A 16701-nucleotide genomic window follows, 5' to 3' on the forward strand; every position below is an offset into this window, starting at 1 on the left:
AGCAAAAGAGGGATATGGACAGTGTATTGCACACTTCTTGACCGTGAAAAACAAACAAGTATAGTAGAACCTTGTTTATCCGGAATTCCAGATAATATGGGAAATGTGAGAAGTATTTTAGAAATGAATAAACCCATAAACAAACAATAAAAATTAAACTTATTTTAGTTAACTGCATAAACACTAAATATTAAAACACTCACATATATACATGAAACATTTAAAATAATTGCTCATGCTGTATTTACATTTTTTACTTCCAACTTTGAAGGTTCGTTTCTCACTCTTATGTCGATTTCATGCAGTACAATTACACAAACATTTCACCATTAAATATTTCTGCTGGAGTAGAGTCAGCCTGCGGCTTCAAATATATCCTGACACTGTCCTCTGTGACGTAACATCAGCATGTGTAATAGTCAGCTGCTTTGTTGCACTCCTTCCTTTCTCCTCCTCCTTGATACTGACACCTGTGTATAAGTTGACATTGCAATGACATCACACTTATTGGCTTACACACACTCCTGTATATCTTGGATATCAACTTCTGAGAACCCATTTATTTTGTTGCACAATTGTAGCAGTTCACTATCAGACATAGTTTTTTAATTTTTATAATTTTATATAGGCTCACGAGTAACTTTTCTTGAAGGCAACTTTCCTTTACTTTCTCTTGTATAGTGTATATTTTAGTCAAAAGTTTTTTTGCAGTATACTCTTTTTGATGTTTTTAAGCAAACACTACTGTATAGGTCGGATGAGTGAAGTCACAGTCAGCTGAATTCAAGTTTTACTGAACTAATTTCACTCACTTGTGTTCAAAAGGATGGATTGTTTGTTATCTATCAGCTAAACAAGGCAAGTTCTTTGTTTTAGAAAAAACATGACAAAAAGTACACAATTCCCAAAATAAAGCAGTTTTTAAAAAAAGACGCAACTGGTAACAAATCAAATTTTACTTTTTTAAATGCATGGGGTTTTTGAACAATCTATGATAATGAGCGGTACATGAATTTTTCAAAAATGTTGCTGAAATGTTGGCCATAGTGGTTTCTGTGTCTTTACTTTAGCCTGATTGCCTGATTGTAAACTTTAGATGCTAATAGGTACAAGTTTTGTAGATTTTACTAGGTACAGTACAATAAAGAGGATAAATTGGGCAAGAGAAAACCTCAATTAATTCTAAAGATCTACTGTAGCAAAACCCTAAATTTTAGATTGCCCATATCATGTGGAGGATTTTAATAAACCTCAAGATGTCCATAGGAGCTAAAAGTTTTATTTCAGGAGGTTTAAGAAATGTCCTGTCTACAAAGTAGATTATATACAATATTGCCCTGTGTTTCCACCTAGTCATGGCACAATAATAGCTGCACTATCAGTTGATAGAATAGATTAGATTAAAAGAGGGTATTAAGGACTCCTAGTCACCAATGTGCCAACCTAAGCTTATTGCGCACCTCATGTTCCATTGGTAGGGCCTGTCTACCCTTTTACCTTGAATGAGATGCAAAAGTGTCTGCCCAACCACCAGACGTTGAATTTTCTAAATAGGTTCTTTGCCTCTCACAATCAAAAATGAAGTATTTAGCCGTCCCTTTCAACTAGTTACATAGTCAGTAAATAAAGTCTATAATAGTTTCATCTGTCTCAGATCTGGTTCACTTTTCCAGCAGAGGGATATTTTTCAGCCACCTATTCTGTGACAGCACTTTAACCTTGATATTTTAGTCAAGTCACAAAAAGCTTCTGGTTGTACAATATGCAACATCAGAGTGACTCTGTAGCGAACAGTCTGGTTCAGTTTAGTAAACAGTATCAAACCAACATTTTTACAAAGGTACAGATGCTAAGAGACCTCAGTACAGCTTGACTGTCCAACAAGATGTAGATCATGGGCTCTTATGGTTTCCTTGATAGATTGATCCAGCCACAAAGATATATTGCAAGCATTTGTGTCTGAAGGATGGTTGGGAAGAAATTCAAGATCTTTGAGAACCAGATGTTTGGGCCCTTGACACCCAGGCCCATCCCTCAATCCTTCCTTGTCCATCTGTGTACCAGATCTGTGCTCCCTTCTCAACCTGCTGCTATACATGGGCATTTTGATATGATTGCAGATTAATTATCATGCGCTTCTTACGCCCCTCCAAGTAACTTCTTTTTTCCTTCCTGAGGGGAAAAAAAGTTTGTCCCCACGGTTAGTCCTAAAAGGACCTTTGCGCCTCCCTTACTTTAATTTTGTGCCCTCAAAGTCCGAGGCTTTTGCAAAAACCAATCAGATTTAAGGGCTCCTGTTCTCTAATGTCCTTGGGGCTGAGGAGATATGCTCCCCTCTCCACAGAGTCTACATTCGTTACTCTGGCTAAGGCCTACCTTCATAAGGTGCTTCCTTATAGGGCCATGTCTTGTCAACATTCCTAATATCAGTCTTATATCCTCCTTATTCTGGCCTAGGAGAGCTGTCTACCCTTTAACGTAAGGAGAGATAAACAATTTGGGTAGTCTTAATCTTGAGGCTCTATTCCAATTATTGTGTCTTGTCCTCTTTTCCCAATCTTTGACCAGAGCTTTAATCTTGGAGAAGGCTATCCCACAACCTGGCTCAGGCCCCACCATTGTGGATTCCGCTCCCTTTTTGGTGAAGATGTCTGCTTTTTCATTCCCATGAATACCTTCATGACCCGCCAAGTGTTACTCTGTTATTCATTGCCAGCTCTGCTAGAGCGTTTTTACCACCAAGTAACTTATTATCCTTCGGTTCATCCATTGAAATAGTCTTATAGCACTGAGGGCTGTCACATCCTTCATGTGCAGGTGAAAGTAAGACAATCCATACAAGGTTCAACAGCTGCTATGACTCCACTGATACAGAGGCAAGTTAGATCTTGAACACCGTGGAGCCCTCTAAACTGTTTTTCTTATCATTTCACATCAAAACTTTTAATTGATTTGCGGCTTTTACCAGTCAGAGACCATATTCACTTTCTATTTTCTTTAAACTTTTTCTTGTGTCTATACTGTCTCAACCTGCATACCCCCTCCTCTACACTTCTTATAGCCAAATTTGTACTTGGTGACTCATCACAATAATAGGAACATAAGTATTTCACTTGTACTCACATTAAAATTTGCTCACACAAAATAATGAACCGAGCTTCAAAATACAGTATCTACAATTGTTACACTATATAATATTATTGTAATAACAGTTGTAAGTCTTCATTCAATTTATTCTAATTTTAACCTTTTTCAAACAAAATTAAACTAATTGTAATTATTTTTTGTCTCATTCTACAATAAATCTGAATAATCTAGAGAATTGGATAAATCAATTTATTATAATTTTAACCTTTTTCAAAAAAACTTAATTATTTTTAACTAATGGTAATTATTTTTTTTCTCATTCTACAATCAATCTGACTAATCTGGAGAATTGGATGAATAAGGTACAGGTAAAGTGAGATTTTACTTCGGTTTTAATTTTTGAGATGTGGGTAAATGAATATTTTAAATTTAAAATATTTTTAGTTGTCTTCATTGTAAGTAATAATCCAACAAACTAAATAATATTTTTTAAATCTCACGTTTGGACAGTTGAGTTAGCTTAAACACATTATATTCCAAACCAGTTACAGACTTTAAAAGTCTTTTATGCAAAATTAATTAGACCTTTAAATACTTTTCTCTGTTGAAAACCAATATAAAAATCTACTAGCAAGAACAATAATGTTTTAGGATGGAAGCTTAAAAGAAGAGGACCTGCCCAGACGGATTTGTCTCGTGTGTGGTGACGTTGCTTCTGGTTTCCACTACGGTGTCGCCTCCTGCGAAGCTTGCAAGGCGTTCTTCAAACGTACCATTCAAGGTTAGTACAGTTTTCATAGAATGGATGTTTGTTTTTAAGAAGGAAGTCGCATTTTCATAAACCCTCAGAGGTGTCTCAGTATTTAGGGTTTTATTGTGACAACTTGACCACCTCTCTCTGTTTATCTTTATCTCTCCCTCTCTCTATCATTTTACATTCATTTAGAGAATTATGCTTTTTACACAACAACTTATTAATTCCCTCCAGGAAGTGTATTACATTGTTTAACATTACAATGCAATTTAATTAATTTTATGAATAACTGTTGCAGACTTCAGGCAATAGCTTTGATTTGTCGTTAGTTTTATTTAGTTCAAGATTCATGAGATTTGTTCAAATTTGTTTCAAACCAACTAAATTAATTTACTGTAGCTTTTTAAGTAGCAGAGATGTTTGTATTAAATGTTGTGTTATGAATTTTATTTAAAAAACTAGAATCCCTGATAGTAATTAATCTGTTTAAAGTCGCATGTGATCCACAGGAACCAAACAAGGGTTCTTGATCTGGAATCAATCAGGACGTTAATAATGAGATAGCAACAGATATAATATTGTTTGTGGATTTTATAATTCAGTACAGGTACCAAGGCTAACATTGTCTATAGACACAGGTTTCTCAACAGAGATTACAGTTCTCAATGATTACAGGAAGCATTGAATACTCGTGCCCTTCTGCTAACGACTGTGAGGTAACAAAGCGACGACGCAAGGCTTGCCAGGCATGTCGCTACCGCAAGTGCCTCAGTGTGGGGATGCTCAAGGAAGGGGTGCGGTTGGATCGTGTCAGAGGTGGCCGACAGAAGTATCGGCGCAGCACTGAGCTCCCGTACAACTTCCAGCACCACTTAGCGCACCAAGGTCCCTCTGGTAAAAATTAAAATTTCATATGTATGAAAATTATAGTATGTGCTTTCAAAAATAATTACTATGTTTTTAGATGGTATAAGTTTAAAAATTATAAAATATATAAAAATGCAACCAAACCTTTTGACTTTTTGACAACGACAATAATATTCAGATAGATTCTAATAGCCATTTTGGCTTTTTATAAAAAAATTACGACAGACTCAAGTATGATATTTGAATAAAAAAGAATATTTTTCATCAACAGTTATGAATAAATTGAACTGAATGTAATTTAATTTGAGAATATATACTTTTTAAATGAGAATAATGTTCTGTGATCATTTACGAATGTAAATAATTTGCAGCTTACAAGATAACGTGCATTATTTTGTTACGCATAAAGTACCATCACAATTGTCCTATAAAGTAACTATAATATTATCAGTTAAGTGTTATGCCATTTATTCCATTTGTCAGTTAATCCAAGGCCAGACTATAATACAGGCTGATATACTGTGATGTCACCTGGCCTGTCTAACTTCTCCATTTCATTCAGCGGGAACAAGCAAGTGCTTAGCCTCATAATTGTTAATATTTTATAGATTTTCTTCTGTAATTGAAGATAAGTAAATACCAGGCCACTAGAGAACATTTTGCCTTCTTGAAAGTAATTTGTTTATTAAAGTAGTTTGTATTTTTTTTTTTAACATTAATTTTAAAGTGACATACATATTTTTTAACCCTTTGGCTGTTTCACAACGATATATCGTTGTAGATAGTTTTACCGAAAACTGTTTCACAACGATATATCGTTGTTGGTAGTTTTTCTGAAAATGTAATTTTTTTAAATAAACTAGCGTAACTATATATCAATCAGTAGAGGAATACATGCTATACAAGAAAATAAGTGTTTATGCTCTTTTTACATACATCCGCTGTAATGAATCCAAGACCATTGCCGCGATTCGAGTGGCCTTGGCGGGCGGGCGGGCTTGCACTGGCAGTGCCAACACGAATCGCTCGCTTGGTGCCTTTTGTTGTTTTCGCGGCTGCCTGTCTGTTCTTTTGAGGTTATTGTGCGCTGTTTACATTATCTCTGTGAAGTGTTATAATAATGAGTGGAAAACGATCTAAATCTCCCGTTAGTGAGAACACTCTGATAAACATTGTTCAAACTGCTGGTTTGAATTTCCGAAGTGACAGTGACTCCGAACATTCTTCTAATGTAGATAGCAGTGATTCTGATCAACAATCTAGCAATGATTTCATAGATGACACGGACGAGGATCCTAGTTATGATCCTTATCAACCATCAACCTCAACAGGACTTCAACTTCATTTGGCATAGGCCAAATCTATCAGTTCCAAAGCGTCGTAGGCGTTGTACAGTTAGTTTGGAAAGAACTGGGACTAGTCAAAATGTCTCACAAAACGATACAACTGATAATCAAAATGTTCCACAAAATGATCCAGCTGACGATGATGATAGTAGTTGGGAAGAAGTAGAGGAAGGCAATGATCCACCTTACAATCACCAATTTACATTTTCTGAAGTAAGTGGACCTAAACACTGCCCTCCACAAAACTTGAAACCTATAGAGTACATAAAACTGTTTTTTACAACTGCAATTTTGAATGTTTTTGTTACTGAGACAAACAGGTATGCTAGGAACTACATTGCTGACAATGAGCAGACCTTATCGCCTTTCAGTCGAGTCAGAAAGTGGGTAGATGTTACCCTAGCTGAGATGAAAGCTTTTTTGGCAATCATACTGAACATGGGCATGATCAACAAGCCTAGTATTGCCAGCTATTGGGATACCCATTTCACACAAACCACTCCATTTTTTGGCAAAGTGATGACTTCAAATAGATTCATTTTGGTATTACAATTTTTCCACATTGTAGATGTCACTAAACTAGTCCCTCACGGAAATCCTGGGTATGACCCTTGTGGTAGGTTTCAACCTATAATCGACCATGCAAACCGGCTGTTCAAGCTTCATTACAAGCCAACTAAAGCCCTATCTGTAGATGAGTCTTTGGTGGGAACTAAAAAACGAATTGGACTTACTCAGTACCTGCCCAAAAAAAAACACCACAAGTGGGGTATTAAATTGTGGGTCCTTTGCGATTCAATAACACGCTACTGTGTATCTTTTTACTGTTATAAAGGAGCTCAAAGATCAGAAGAAAATGAAAGAGTTGTTGAGACGGGTTTGGGAGGCACAGTTGTAATGACCTTGCTAAGAATGGCAAATTGTTTGGGAAAAGGGCACCATATGTTTCTTGACAACTTTTTTACTTCAATTGCACTTGCTAGAACTTTGTACAGTCACCAAACTTTTGTTACTGGAACTATGCTGTTGGTCAAAAGACCTATGTAAGGAAAGGCCCAATGCTCATTATGGCGCATAGGGAAAAAAAGAGCAACTCCTCTCAATTTTTAATCCTATCAACTGACTGCCAGGCTGCTTCTGAGGCATACTCTATTAGAAGAAGTGGTCATCTCCTTATAAAGACTAAAACTAAAATTGCCCATCAATACAACCGTGGTATGGGTGGTATCGATTCCACTGACCAAATGTTGTATGTATATATGGATGAACGTAGAACTATGAAGCACGCAAAAAAGGTTATATTAAATGTTTTTGGCCGCATGGTGTTAAACGCATTCATCCTATACAAATTGAATACCACCGAACGGCGGCTACGTAGAGCTGATTTCATGAAGGAAATTGTGGGTGAACTTGCCTCAGAATGGATGGCTGTCAAATCTGTACCCCATAATCTTCAAGGCGGTGGAGATGGCCCTTCAGCTAATTTTGGACTTAGGAAGCTCCCAGAGAAGAAGGAAAAACTTTGTAGAATGTGTTCAGGTGACAACCATCCTGAAGGAAAAAAACGTAGATCGCGCACAGTGTGTGTAAAGTGTGGGCAGGGTGTTCACACGGAATGCCTCGTCAAGCATGTGTGTCAGTAAAAAGTAAAAAAGTGTAAATAATGTAAATAGTGTGAAAAATTTGTTTGTCCTTTAAAAATTAGCTTTCTATAAATAATGAGCTTTTGTACACTTGCAGTAATGTACTTTATTTATTATTGACAATGAAACTTTATAAGTAGCAGGTGAAAATTGCATCAAACTCATGTAAGTAACTATTTACTTATTTTTACTACAACTTGAATAGTTTTTATCCAAATTACTTAAGATTTTCACGGTCTATTCATAATTAAATCTACTTTTAGGATATTATACTGTCAATTCACCCTCCTTATAACAAATATATGTTTTATAGTTCCAAACTAAAAAAATAAAATAAAATAACAAAATAAATAAAAAAATTATACATATTTTAAAAAATATATTGAATTTAATTGACATGAGGTATTTTTTCTAAAGCACGGCCTTATGTTCTACAGAACACAACAAGTTTCAAGCAAATATCTTGATTTTTAAAGAAGTTACACATTTTTAAGAAAATCCCTGCAAAAAGTCCATTTTGAGCTGAACAGTTCTGGGTATGACCCATGCTAAAAACCTAACAGTTTTATGTCAAGATTTAAAAAAATGGCAAACAGCCAAAGGGTTAAACCTCTATACAACAAAAGAGTTTGTAGCAGACATGTAGTAAGAGATTACTAGTGTGCTTATAATCTATCAGCTCCTGTGATAAATACGTGAGGAGATATGGCTGGTGTGGGTTAGCGTCTGCTGGTGAGAACAGCACTCTGCCCTGTATTATAGTCTGGCCTCGGTCATACCATAGAGATACATTGTTTCTGAGATACCTATATCAGTCTGAGCAGAAAAGTAGAGAAATCTTCACAATCCATCAGTTGAATTAACCAAAAGCGGAGTGAGAATGTTTATATAATATTCATTAGTTATTTTCTATTTTTTTTTTTTTTTTTTTTTATTATTAAATTTGTATAAGTGGCAATAGCTTGATTTAAATTTTCAATAAAAATGTATTTACAAAAAGCATTTACTCCGACGGGACTCGAGCTTGGGCCTCTCACTTGCCGGGTGAGCATATTACCTCTATACTACAGAGCCATCTTACGATTACGATTAAATTATTTATAAAATACAAAATATGTTCAATGGTGTTTCCTATAGGTAATGGTTGTTTCAGACAACAAGATCTTGGAGGCACTGAGACAATATGAGCCTGAGATCCTGGTCGGGAGTACAACAGAACCAGGAATAGAGATGGAGCCAAACCTCTCCGTGGTGACGAGGCTCAGTGATTTGTATGACCGTGAGCTTGTTGGTATCATCGGCTGGGCCAAGCAGATCCCAGGTACTGTTCCTGACTATCTTAAGACACCTGAATAAGGAAGGAAAGTGCCAAGACTGGCACAGTATCATAGTCTTGTGTAGCAAGCCCTTGAAAGTCACATGTGGCGTATAACTTAAGGTACCGGAATCAGCCTCCTGTGTCATCTGATGGGTCTTTTTATTGACATTAAGGTTACCCTTGGGTGTTGAGGGGATGACGTTTGACATTGGAAACTGGATTTCTACAGCTGGAAACTTTGTGGTTCAGATTACATATAAAAATGTTGTATTTGTATTGTAGATTGGCCTATTAAATAAAAATACTTGCTGAAAGGCAGGTGATCTTATCAAGTATAAAGATTAACTGTGCATCATTCAATAACATGCATCACATTCATCTTTCACTCATATTCACCTTCTGATTTATATTTAAGTATAGCAGTATTACAGCATAGTATATCAAATTGGTAATGGAAGGGAAGAAAAAAATTTGATGTACATGAGACAAGATTTTATCTCTGACAATGTGGGACAACTCTTCTTAGCAAATCGTGTGCAGCATGGCCACAGTAGTGGTGTGTGTGGTGGGCGTTGGTGGCCGCGCTGCACACGATGTTATGAAACTGAACTGTCTGTACCACTAATTCCTGTATTTTTTAGAGTTCACAGGAGTAAAATTCAACTGATAGGTGAGGTTGCTGCAGAGTGCTTGATTCAAGATTATGTCCTAATTCTGGTGTACCACCCTTCTTGAAATCCTATAATTTTCGTGTTGTTGATCGCATGGTTTTTAAGAATTCATTAAGACAAAGTTCAATGGCCATATGAGGCTACTGTAGAAGTGTGTGATATATGGTTTTGTCTCTTACAGTGGTGTACCTCTTTCTCCATGATCATACATTATTTTCAGTACTGTTTTCTGTGTGTGTAGGGTTCACAGAACTGAAACTTAATGACCAGATGAAGTTGCTGCAGAGTACCTGGGCTGAAATACTGTCTCTGACACTGGCGTATCACTCACTTCCTAAAAGCAGCAAACTGCGCTTTGCTTCTGACTTCACATTGGATGAGCAGCAAGCGCGAGAATGCGGAGCACTTGACGTGTACAATCAGGTATTTCAGAATATTTGTGTATTTTTTAAAGATATTTAAGTTTAAAAAGATATATTTATTTATAAAACTATTTTCTTTTTTCTTCTTATTTATCCTCTTCTGTAATCTTTAAATTAATAGCAATTGAAAGTCAGGTGAACCTATACAATAGTTGAACTACACAATGTCTTAATTATCATACCTCTTTTAGCTTTGTAAAGTTTATAAACTAGTACAATTCTAAATTCATGTTATGTTGTCAGGATTACTTGGGTGAATAGTTTAAAGGAAACCTTGACACATTTAAAAGCTTTAATGAAGAAATATTGTAAAAACACAAAGTGGCCTATATATTTTTCTGATAATTTCCAGATAATGTAATATGTTATAACATTATAACATGTTGAAACAAAATTAGCACAACACTATGAACTAAATTTACATTGCTACTCTGAAAATTAATTTGTCTTTTAAATTTTTTTAAATCCTAAACAGATTAAATCCATTTTGATCAATGTACTAAACTACAGTCTCATGAATGTAATTTTTCATGTTTAAATTTCTATATTGTGGAAAAGGTTTCAGAAAACTGTAAAAGGAACTAAGTTTGTTGCATTCTTTAAATAAATTGAGGTTTTAATGTTTTTTTAGATTTGTTTTTACAAAAACCTAAAAGTCCAGATGATTTGTGTTTGGCTATTTGCTATATGGCAGTGTTACTCACCTGTTATTCACAACCGTTTGGATTTTGCTATACAATCTACAATCAAGCCAGTGTTGGCCAATAGTTAAATGCTGATAACTTGTATTGGTTCATTAGTAATTCTAACTGTATGCCACTAAATTTTGGTATTACATTTTTGTCAAGTTGAATATTATACAGTACTGAGTTTTCTGTTGTGCAAAGCATTTGTCTAAAAACTTTCAGAAATTTCAGAATTTCAGTTATATAATCTCAAAACAAATGAGTATCTAATTAACTAGATTTTTATTTAACAGGGCTAACTAATCCTGAATGCTTTGAAACTTAAACGTTGAAGTTATTCAAACCTAGTGATTCTTGGATATGGACTTCATAAAATTAATAATAATACTTTATTTTTCCACCATTTACAAAATTGTATCAAGTGCCAAGGATATGGATAGGTTTAAAAATATTTTTTTAACATCTTGTACATGTCATCAATGTTTATCGAACCATAAATAGGGATATATTAAACAACTGATAAGAGCTCAGACCTGCTGTGAGGGTGGATAATTGGCCCTTAGGCACTTGTGTATTGTCTGCTACAAAGCTAACAATGTCCATTCATTATCTCATTCAGCAATCCTTCTGGGAGTTACAATTGCATAAGCTATTAATTTGTTAATGGGGTTGATTACTTTAGTCTTTGTTAATTATGAGTATTGAATGAATAACAAAATCTTGTTAAACTGTGGTTTTATATGTTTTAAATTTCTTGTAAAATCAGAAACTTTAAAACATTCGTATTTATGGGAATGGAAAAAAATATTCTGAATGTAGAAAAATTATAATGTGGCTTAAAAGTTAATTTTGCACATTTTCAACTGCTAGCAACATTAAGTTTATATTATTGCTTCCTAACAAACACACCCTTACTTTATATTGCAATTCCACTAGGGATTATGTTTGGTTGTGTTTGTGTGCGCAGTGTACTCACATTGTTGAGAGGTTGGAGGACATTCGGATCGCACGGGATGAGTACTTCCTACTGAAGGCACTGTTGTTAGCCAACTCTGATGTTAAACTGGGTGACATCATAGAGTCCAGGAAGTTCCGGGAGGCCATCCTCAACGCACTGACTGAGTGTGTCCAGGCTATCAGGTGAGCATAGAGTAGATAATCACCAGTTTTCTGTATTTTTAGAATTCAATTTTGATAGAACTGTTGTGAATTTGATTATAAATGCATCTATTTTTTACCTTCTTTGTAGAAGATAGTAACACTCATTCTATCACGCTACGGTTAGAGATGACCATTTCATTTTACAATATGTTTCACTTTCTTTTAGTGAATATACAATCAATCGTTCTTGTATTGTACTGCAAGCTGACAAAGTATATTGAGATAATCAATGTATCATTGAAAACAACAAATTGAGAATAGAAGTAATGTATATATATTTTAATAAACATTGAATCACAAAAAGCACTTGCTCCGTCGGGACTTGAACCCGGATCTCTCACTTGCCGGGTGAATGTGCTACCAGTACACACATATATATATATTCATATATTATGCTGTGGCATCAGAAATCATTGAAAACGTTTTTCTCTACATGTCTTTTCACTCTAAACTATTCTGCCATTTTATTTCCCTAGCAAGTTTATGTTTACTGCAGTACTGTTTATATGTTTTGTCAGTTTGTTGCTATAGGATTTCTGATATTTGTCATTGTTGTGTTATAAAAAGTGTTCTATTTTTGTAACAAATAATGATCCAACCGATTAGTTTGTTATTAATATTTTGATTTTAGTTACAGAATTATATTATAATCTTTGTTAATATATGTTAGTGCAAAGAATAATTTTTACTGATATTTTTCTATTGTAAAATTTTAAATGCACTAAATAAATGTGTATATTAAAAAAAAACCAAATTTGTTGTATTGGAAAATTTTTTAAATGGATGTACATAAAGTATGGAATAAAAGGAAAATTTTTATCGTTACTTTCAGTTTTACTTATTTGTCACGGTACTAAGAGGAGTCCGTGAGTCACTAATAAATAAACCATGTTGCTTTTTCTCTTTTCACGGAAGAAAGAGCATGGCCTTTCTGACCTGTCTACTCACGTCTCAGTAGCTGTATTTCTTTATTGCATTTCTTCATAAAAACTACTATGTTTTGTTTAAGCTGCAAAAATTAATCCACGCTTCCGACAAAATGGCGGCGGCCAATAGAGCTGGACATATGAGCTCCAAGGACAAATTATAAAAAATACTGCCTGCGAGTGCATAGGGTTAACGTTAGAACTTCGGAAGCCTGTGAGACAGAGCCCCACCATAGTCAGATGTATATTAAATAATGTATACAAATACTGTGTATAAATTAATTTTTTTTCCAGATTCTTAACATTTTTATTATGTATGTAATGTTAAAATTGGATGATTGATTCCATTTTTGTTTTGAAGGATTCAAAATTCCTATGCCCTTAATACATAATTTCTGATTTATAAATCTTAACAGTAAACTAGGCAACATCACAATACCTAATTTAGTATTGTTATTTAGTTGTATGCACTACTGCAAACAGGCTGTTGTCATTCTGACTGAGTAGGATGAGCTACATTATATTTTTAAGAAAGACCTCTTTCCCAAACACGCCACACATTGCGTTTATTTTATTTCTATGAATTTAGCAATGTGAGCGATCTGAGTGGCTCCATATCTTGCCTTGTACCTGTCAAGGTCATTACCTCATTCCCCTACCACTACAATGCATGGTCCCTCCCTCACAATATCTTTGTTTAGCCATCACCATCACAACTCACGTGTCAAAGTGAATGCATACATACATACAATCTACATCAAGATTTGCTCATTGCATAAGATGTTATATTTAATTTATTTTTATTTAAGTATGTTAAGACTTGGCTACCGAGCAGAGCAATGTCTTGTATTGTCAGTATCATCATACACTACTATTATAACATTGAGTAACGAACAAGTTAATAGATTGCCTCCAAACATGAGTGAGAGTCCTGAAGTAACTATGGCCCCGCACAGTTTCTGTTGTATGTTTGATGTTTGAAAATTTGCATTTCTGAGGTGCCGTTTAAGGAACATCATAGGCAAATGTTTCTTTATGTTTAACCCTTTGTACGCCACTAATAAATCCATTAACTTTCCTATAACGCGAAGACAAATAAAAAAGTTTTGTTTCTTTAAGTTCAAAGCTAATTTTTATTATAACTAAATTATAAACAGTATTGCAAAAGAAGTATAAAACAGGACATTTAATTTAAAATTAGCATATTTATGGGTAAAAATAAAAAATAACTATTTAAAAACCTGTTTATTTCAAATAAATTTAAATTTCATTGCAAAATGTAATTAAACTGAAAAGTTTAATTATATTTTACTATAAAACAAGATAAATATCTCAAACTAATCACAACACTATCACACGATGAAGAATAATAACGAGATACGTAGTAGACGCGCACTCGTGACAGCCGAGAAAGCATTAATACATGCCACGGATATGTTTGGTTATTGCCCTGTAGGAGATGATACTGATGAGCAGGCGGTCGGAGTTAGACAAAGGGCCCCTCCCGTCTCACTGCCACTGAGTGAAGGTCGTGGAGTGTGCACCAGTCATTTCGAAGGCCTTTTGTGAACTAAAAAACTCTCCAAGAGACATAATCTATAATATGGGATATAACTGTATTTGGTGTTTTAGTCAAAGTCTGCCATTCTAATGTTTTAGTCAGGGTTAAGTGTGTTTTAATTCTTTATGTCTTTAGTTGAAAATCATATGTTATAGCACCAGTTGTTATTAACTGTTATATCTTGTAGCCTGCAACTGACATGTTTTGTTATGATTTCGTCAGATTTATTCAAACCTAGATGTTACCCTTGGCTTTGCAATTTCCTGATAAATATCAGGGATGCTATAGGCATCCTTTTTAAATAACATAACAGTTCTGAGTTATTAAGGTTTCAAAAAAATCTAGTAGATATCCTACTGACACTTTATATCAAGAAACTGCCATTCTATCAATTTGAAAAATCTTCTTTAAACCACTCCTTGTGCATATTTATAAACATTTTTAATGCTCAAATGAATGGCTGCATCTTATTCAGTATGTATGAGGGGAAGCAGTTATCACGGCTGATTACAGACTAGATCTGACTTTTGACTATGCTTCCCCCCTCTTAATGTCAACCCCTTCACCAACATACTCGTAGATGCCTCTTGATGGATTCTTTCCTTTTTTATACATTTATTTTTTATTTCATAACATTTTGTCATGACACCTACTAGTAATATGTTAGGTTGTTTTGTATTCGATTTATTGGTTACTAAACATACATCATTCCTGATATTTTCACTTCTTTACATTTTTTACTTATTTACACTAGATGAATTTCAATATTGTATTATGTATATACAGTATTTTTTTAGTTGTGCAAGTGTATGTGTGTGCGTGCACGCATGCTACAGCTTGGTTGACTGTTAAATGTATATGATAACCACCTAAATACAATCCATCCATTTCCAGGGAAGCAACTTGAGCCTATTCATAGGCTTTTTTTGCCCATGTAGGCTCTATCCCTTGGCCATTTAAATTTTATGTTTGCTGTGTTTTCTTATGTAAACATCTAACTAGTAATAAGATAATAGAAACTTAATAATAAATGAATGTCCAATTTCTTAAATAATTTAACTCCATCTGACTAGTAACTAATTTTACAATTACTACTGTGGATTTCGTTTGATTTTCCTCAAGGAGGTGTGATTTATTAAAAATACTGTATGCTCCTAAATATTTTGGAAATAAACTATGATATAATTCGTTTATTACTGTGCCTTCCTGCGCTCAGCCAAACAGACTTGGCTTGTTAACTTATAGTAATGATGTGTGTATTAATGTGCAGGCCTAACGGTGCAGTCAACCACCTGACCAGTTTATTACTGTGCCTTCCTACGATCAGACAAGCAGACATGGCCGTGCGTAATTTCTGGTCCAACATCCACCAAGAAGGCAAGGTCTACATGAACAAACTCTTTGTGGAGATGTTGGAGGCATATTTGCGCCTGTGACCTGTCAGTGAACTCTCGTCAGATGCTAGGAACCGGTAGAAACATGTTAGGAGGAGTCAGGGTGGGAAATTTTCTTATTTTTTAGAGTTTATTTTCCTTGACTGTGCAACAGTCGATGCTAGGGTACCTGTCATTACACATAGTTTTAGGCCCTAATTGTTTTTAAGCTTTAAAAGTGAATCACAAACATAGTTTGTAAAAAGTATTATTTTTCCTCGTAGTCTTTACACTTAGTAAGTATTAGTTGGTGCAACACACAACTGTATCACTTATTAATTGTAGTATCGATTCTCTTGAATTTCCTGACCTGATAATCCGTAGGGCAGAACTTGAGTCCTGTTCGTTTGTAAGTTGTAGAAATGTGTATTATAAATAACGAGATGATATTTTTGTTACCTAGTTTGTAGCCTGTTATGTATTTATGTATTATATGGTACATATGTATTTATGATTGGGTGGAGTAGTGGACTGAGTGTATAGTATATTTATATAGTAGTTGTTTTTATCAATATATATATTTGAGTTGAATAAACGAATTTATCAACTTAATTTTACAGTCTCTCTTACCTTCACTTCTATTTTATGGTCATTATAATGATTGATAAAATAATATTAGCTGATATGTGTAATACCATTAAAGATATTTTTGTTTGTTTTCACACAGTAATCATATAATTTTAGTTTCAAAAATGTACTGCTGTTAAATGTTAATATATTTATTGAAATATGAAAAATATTAAGTATGGAAACTTCAAATTTTTTAAATATTTACTCAAGCCTGAATAATTTTAAAATATTAGATTAGAACAGATAATATATTTCC

At 34.4% G+C, this 16701-nt stretch overlaps 1 protein-coding gene across 4 annotated transcripts in view; it reads left to right on the plus strand.

Annotated features, from left to right (window-relative positions):
• The window catches only part of LOC124374679 (steroid hormone receptor ERR1), a 178704-nt gene extending 162277 nt beyond the window's left edge, over positions 1–16427 (plus strand). For all 4 annotated transcript variants that reach the window (XM_046832855.1, XM_046832860.1, XM_046832864.1 and 1 more), the window contains 6 exons: positions 3739–3868; positions 4517–4735; positions 8851–9018; positions 9928–10109; positions 11762–11934; positions 15713–16427. In XM_046832855.1, coding sequence (XP_046688811.1) covers positions 3739–3868; positions 4517–4735; positions 8851–9018; positions 9928–10109; positions 11762–11934; positions 15713–15878 — 1038 coding nt within the window. In that variant the 3' untranslated portion in view covers positions 15879–16427. The remainder of the gene's footprint in view (positions 1–3738; positions 3869–4516; positions 4736–8850; positions 9019–9927; positions 10110–11761; positions 11935–15712) is intronic.
• Positions 16428–16701: the final 274 nt, after the last annotated feature.

The sequence above is a fragment of the Homalodisca vitripennis genome, chromosome 1, assembly GCF_021130785.1.
Source record: "Homalodisca vitripennis isolate AUS2020 chromosome 1, UT_GWSS_2.1, whole genome shotgun sequence".
NCBI lineage: Eukaryota > Metazoa > Arthropoda > Insecta > Hemiptera > Cicadellidae > Homalodisca > Homalodisca vitripennis.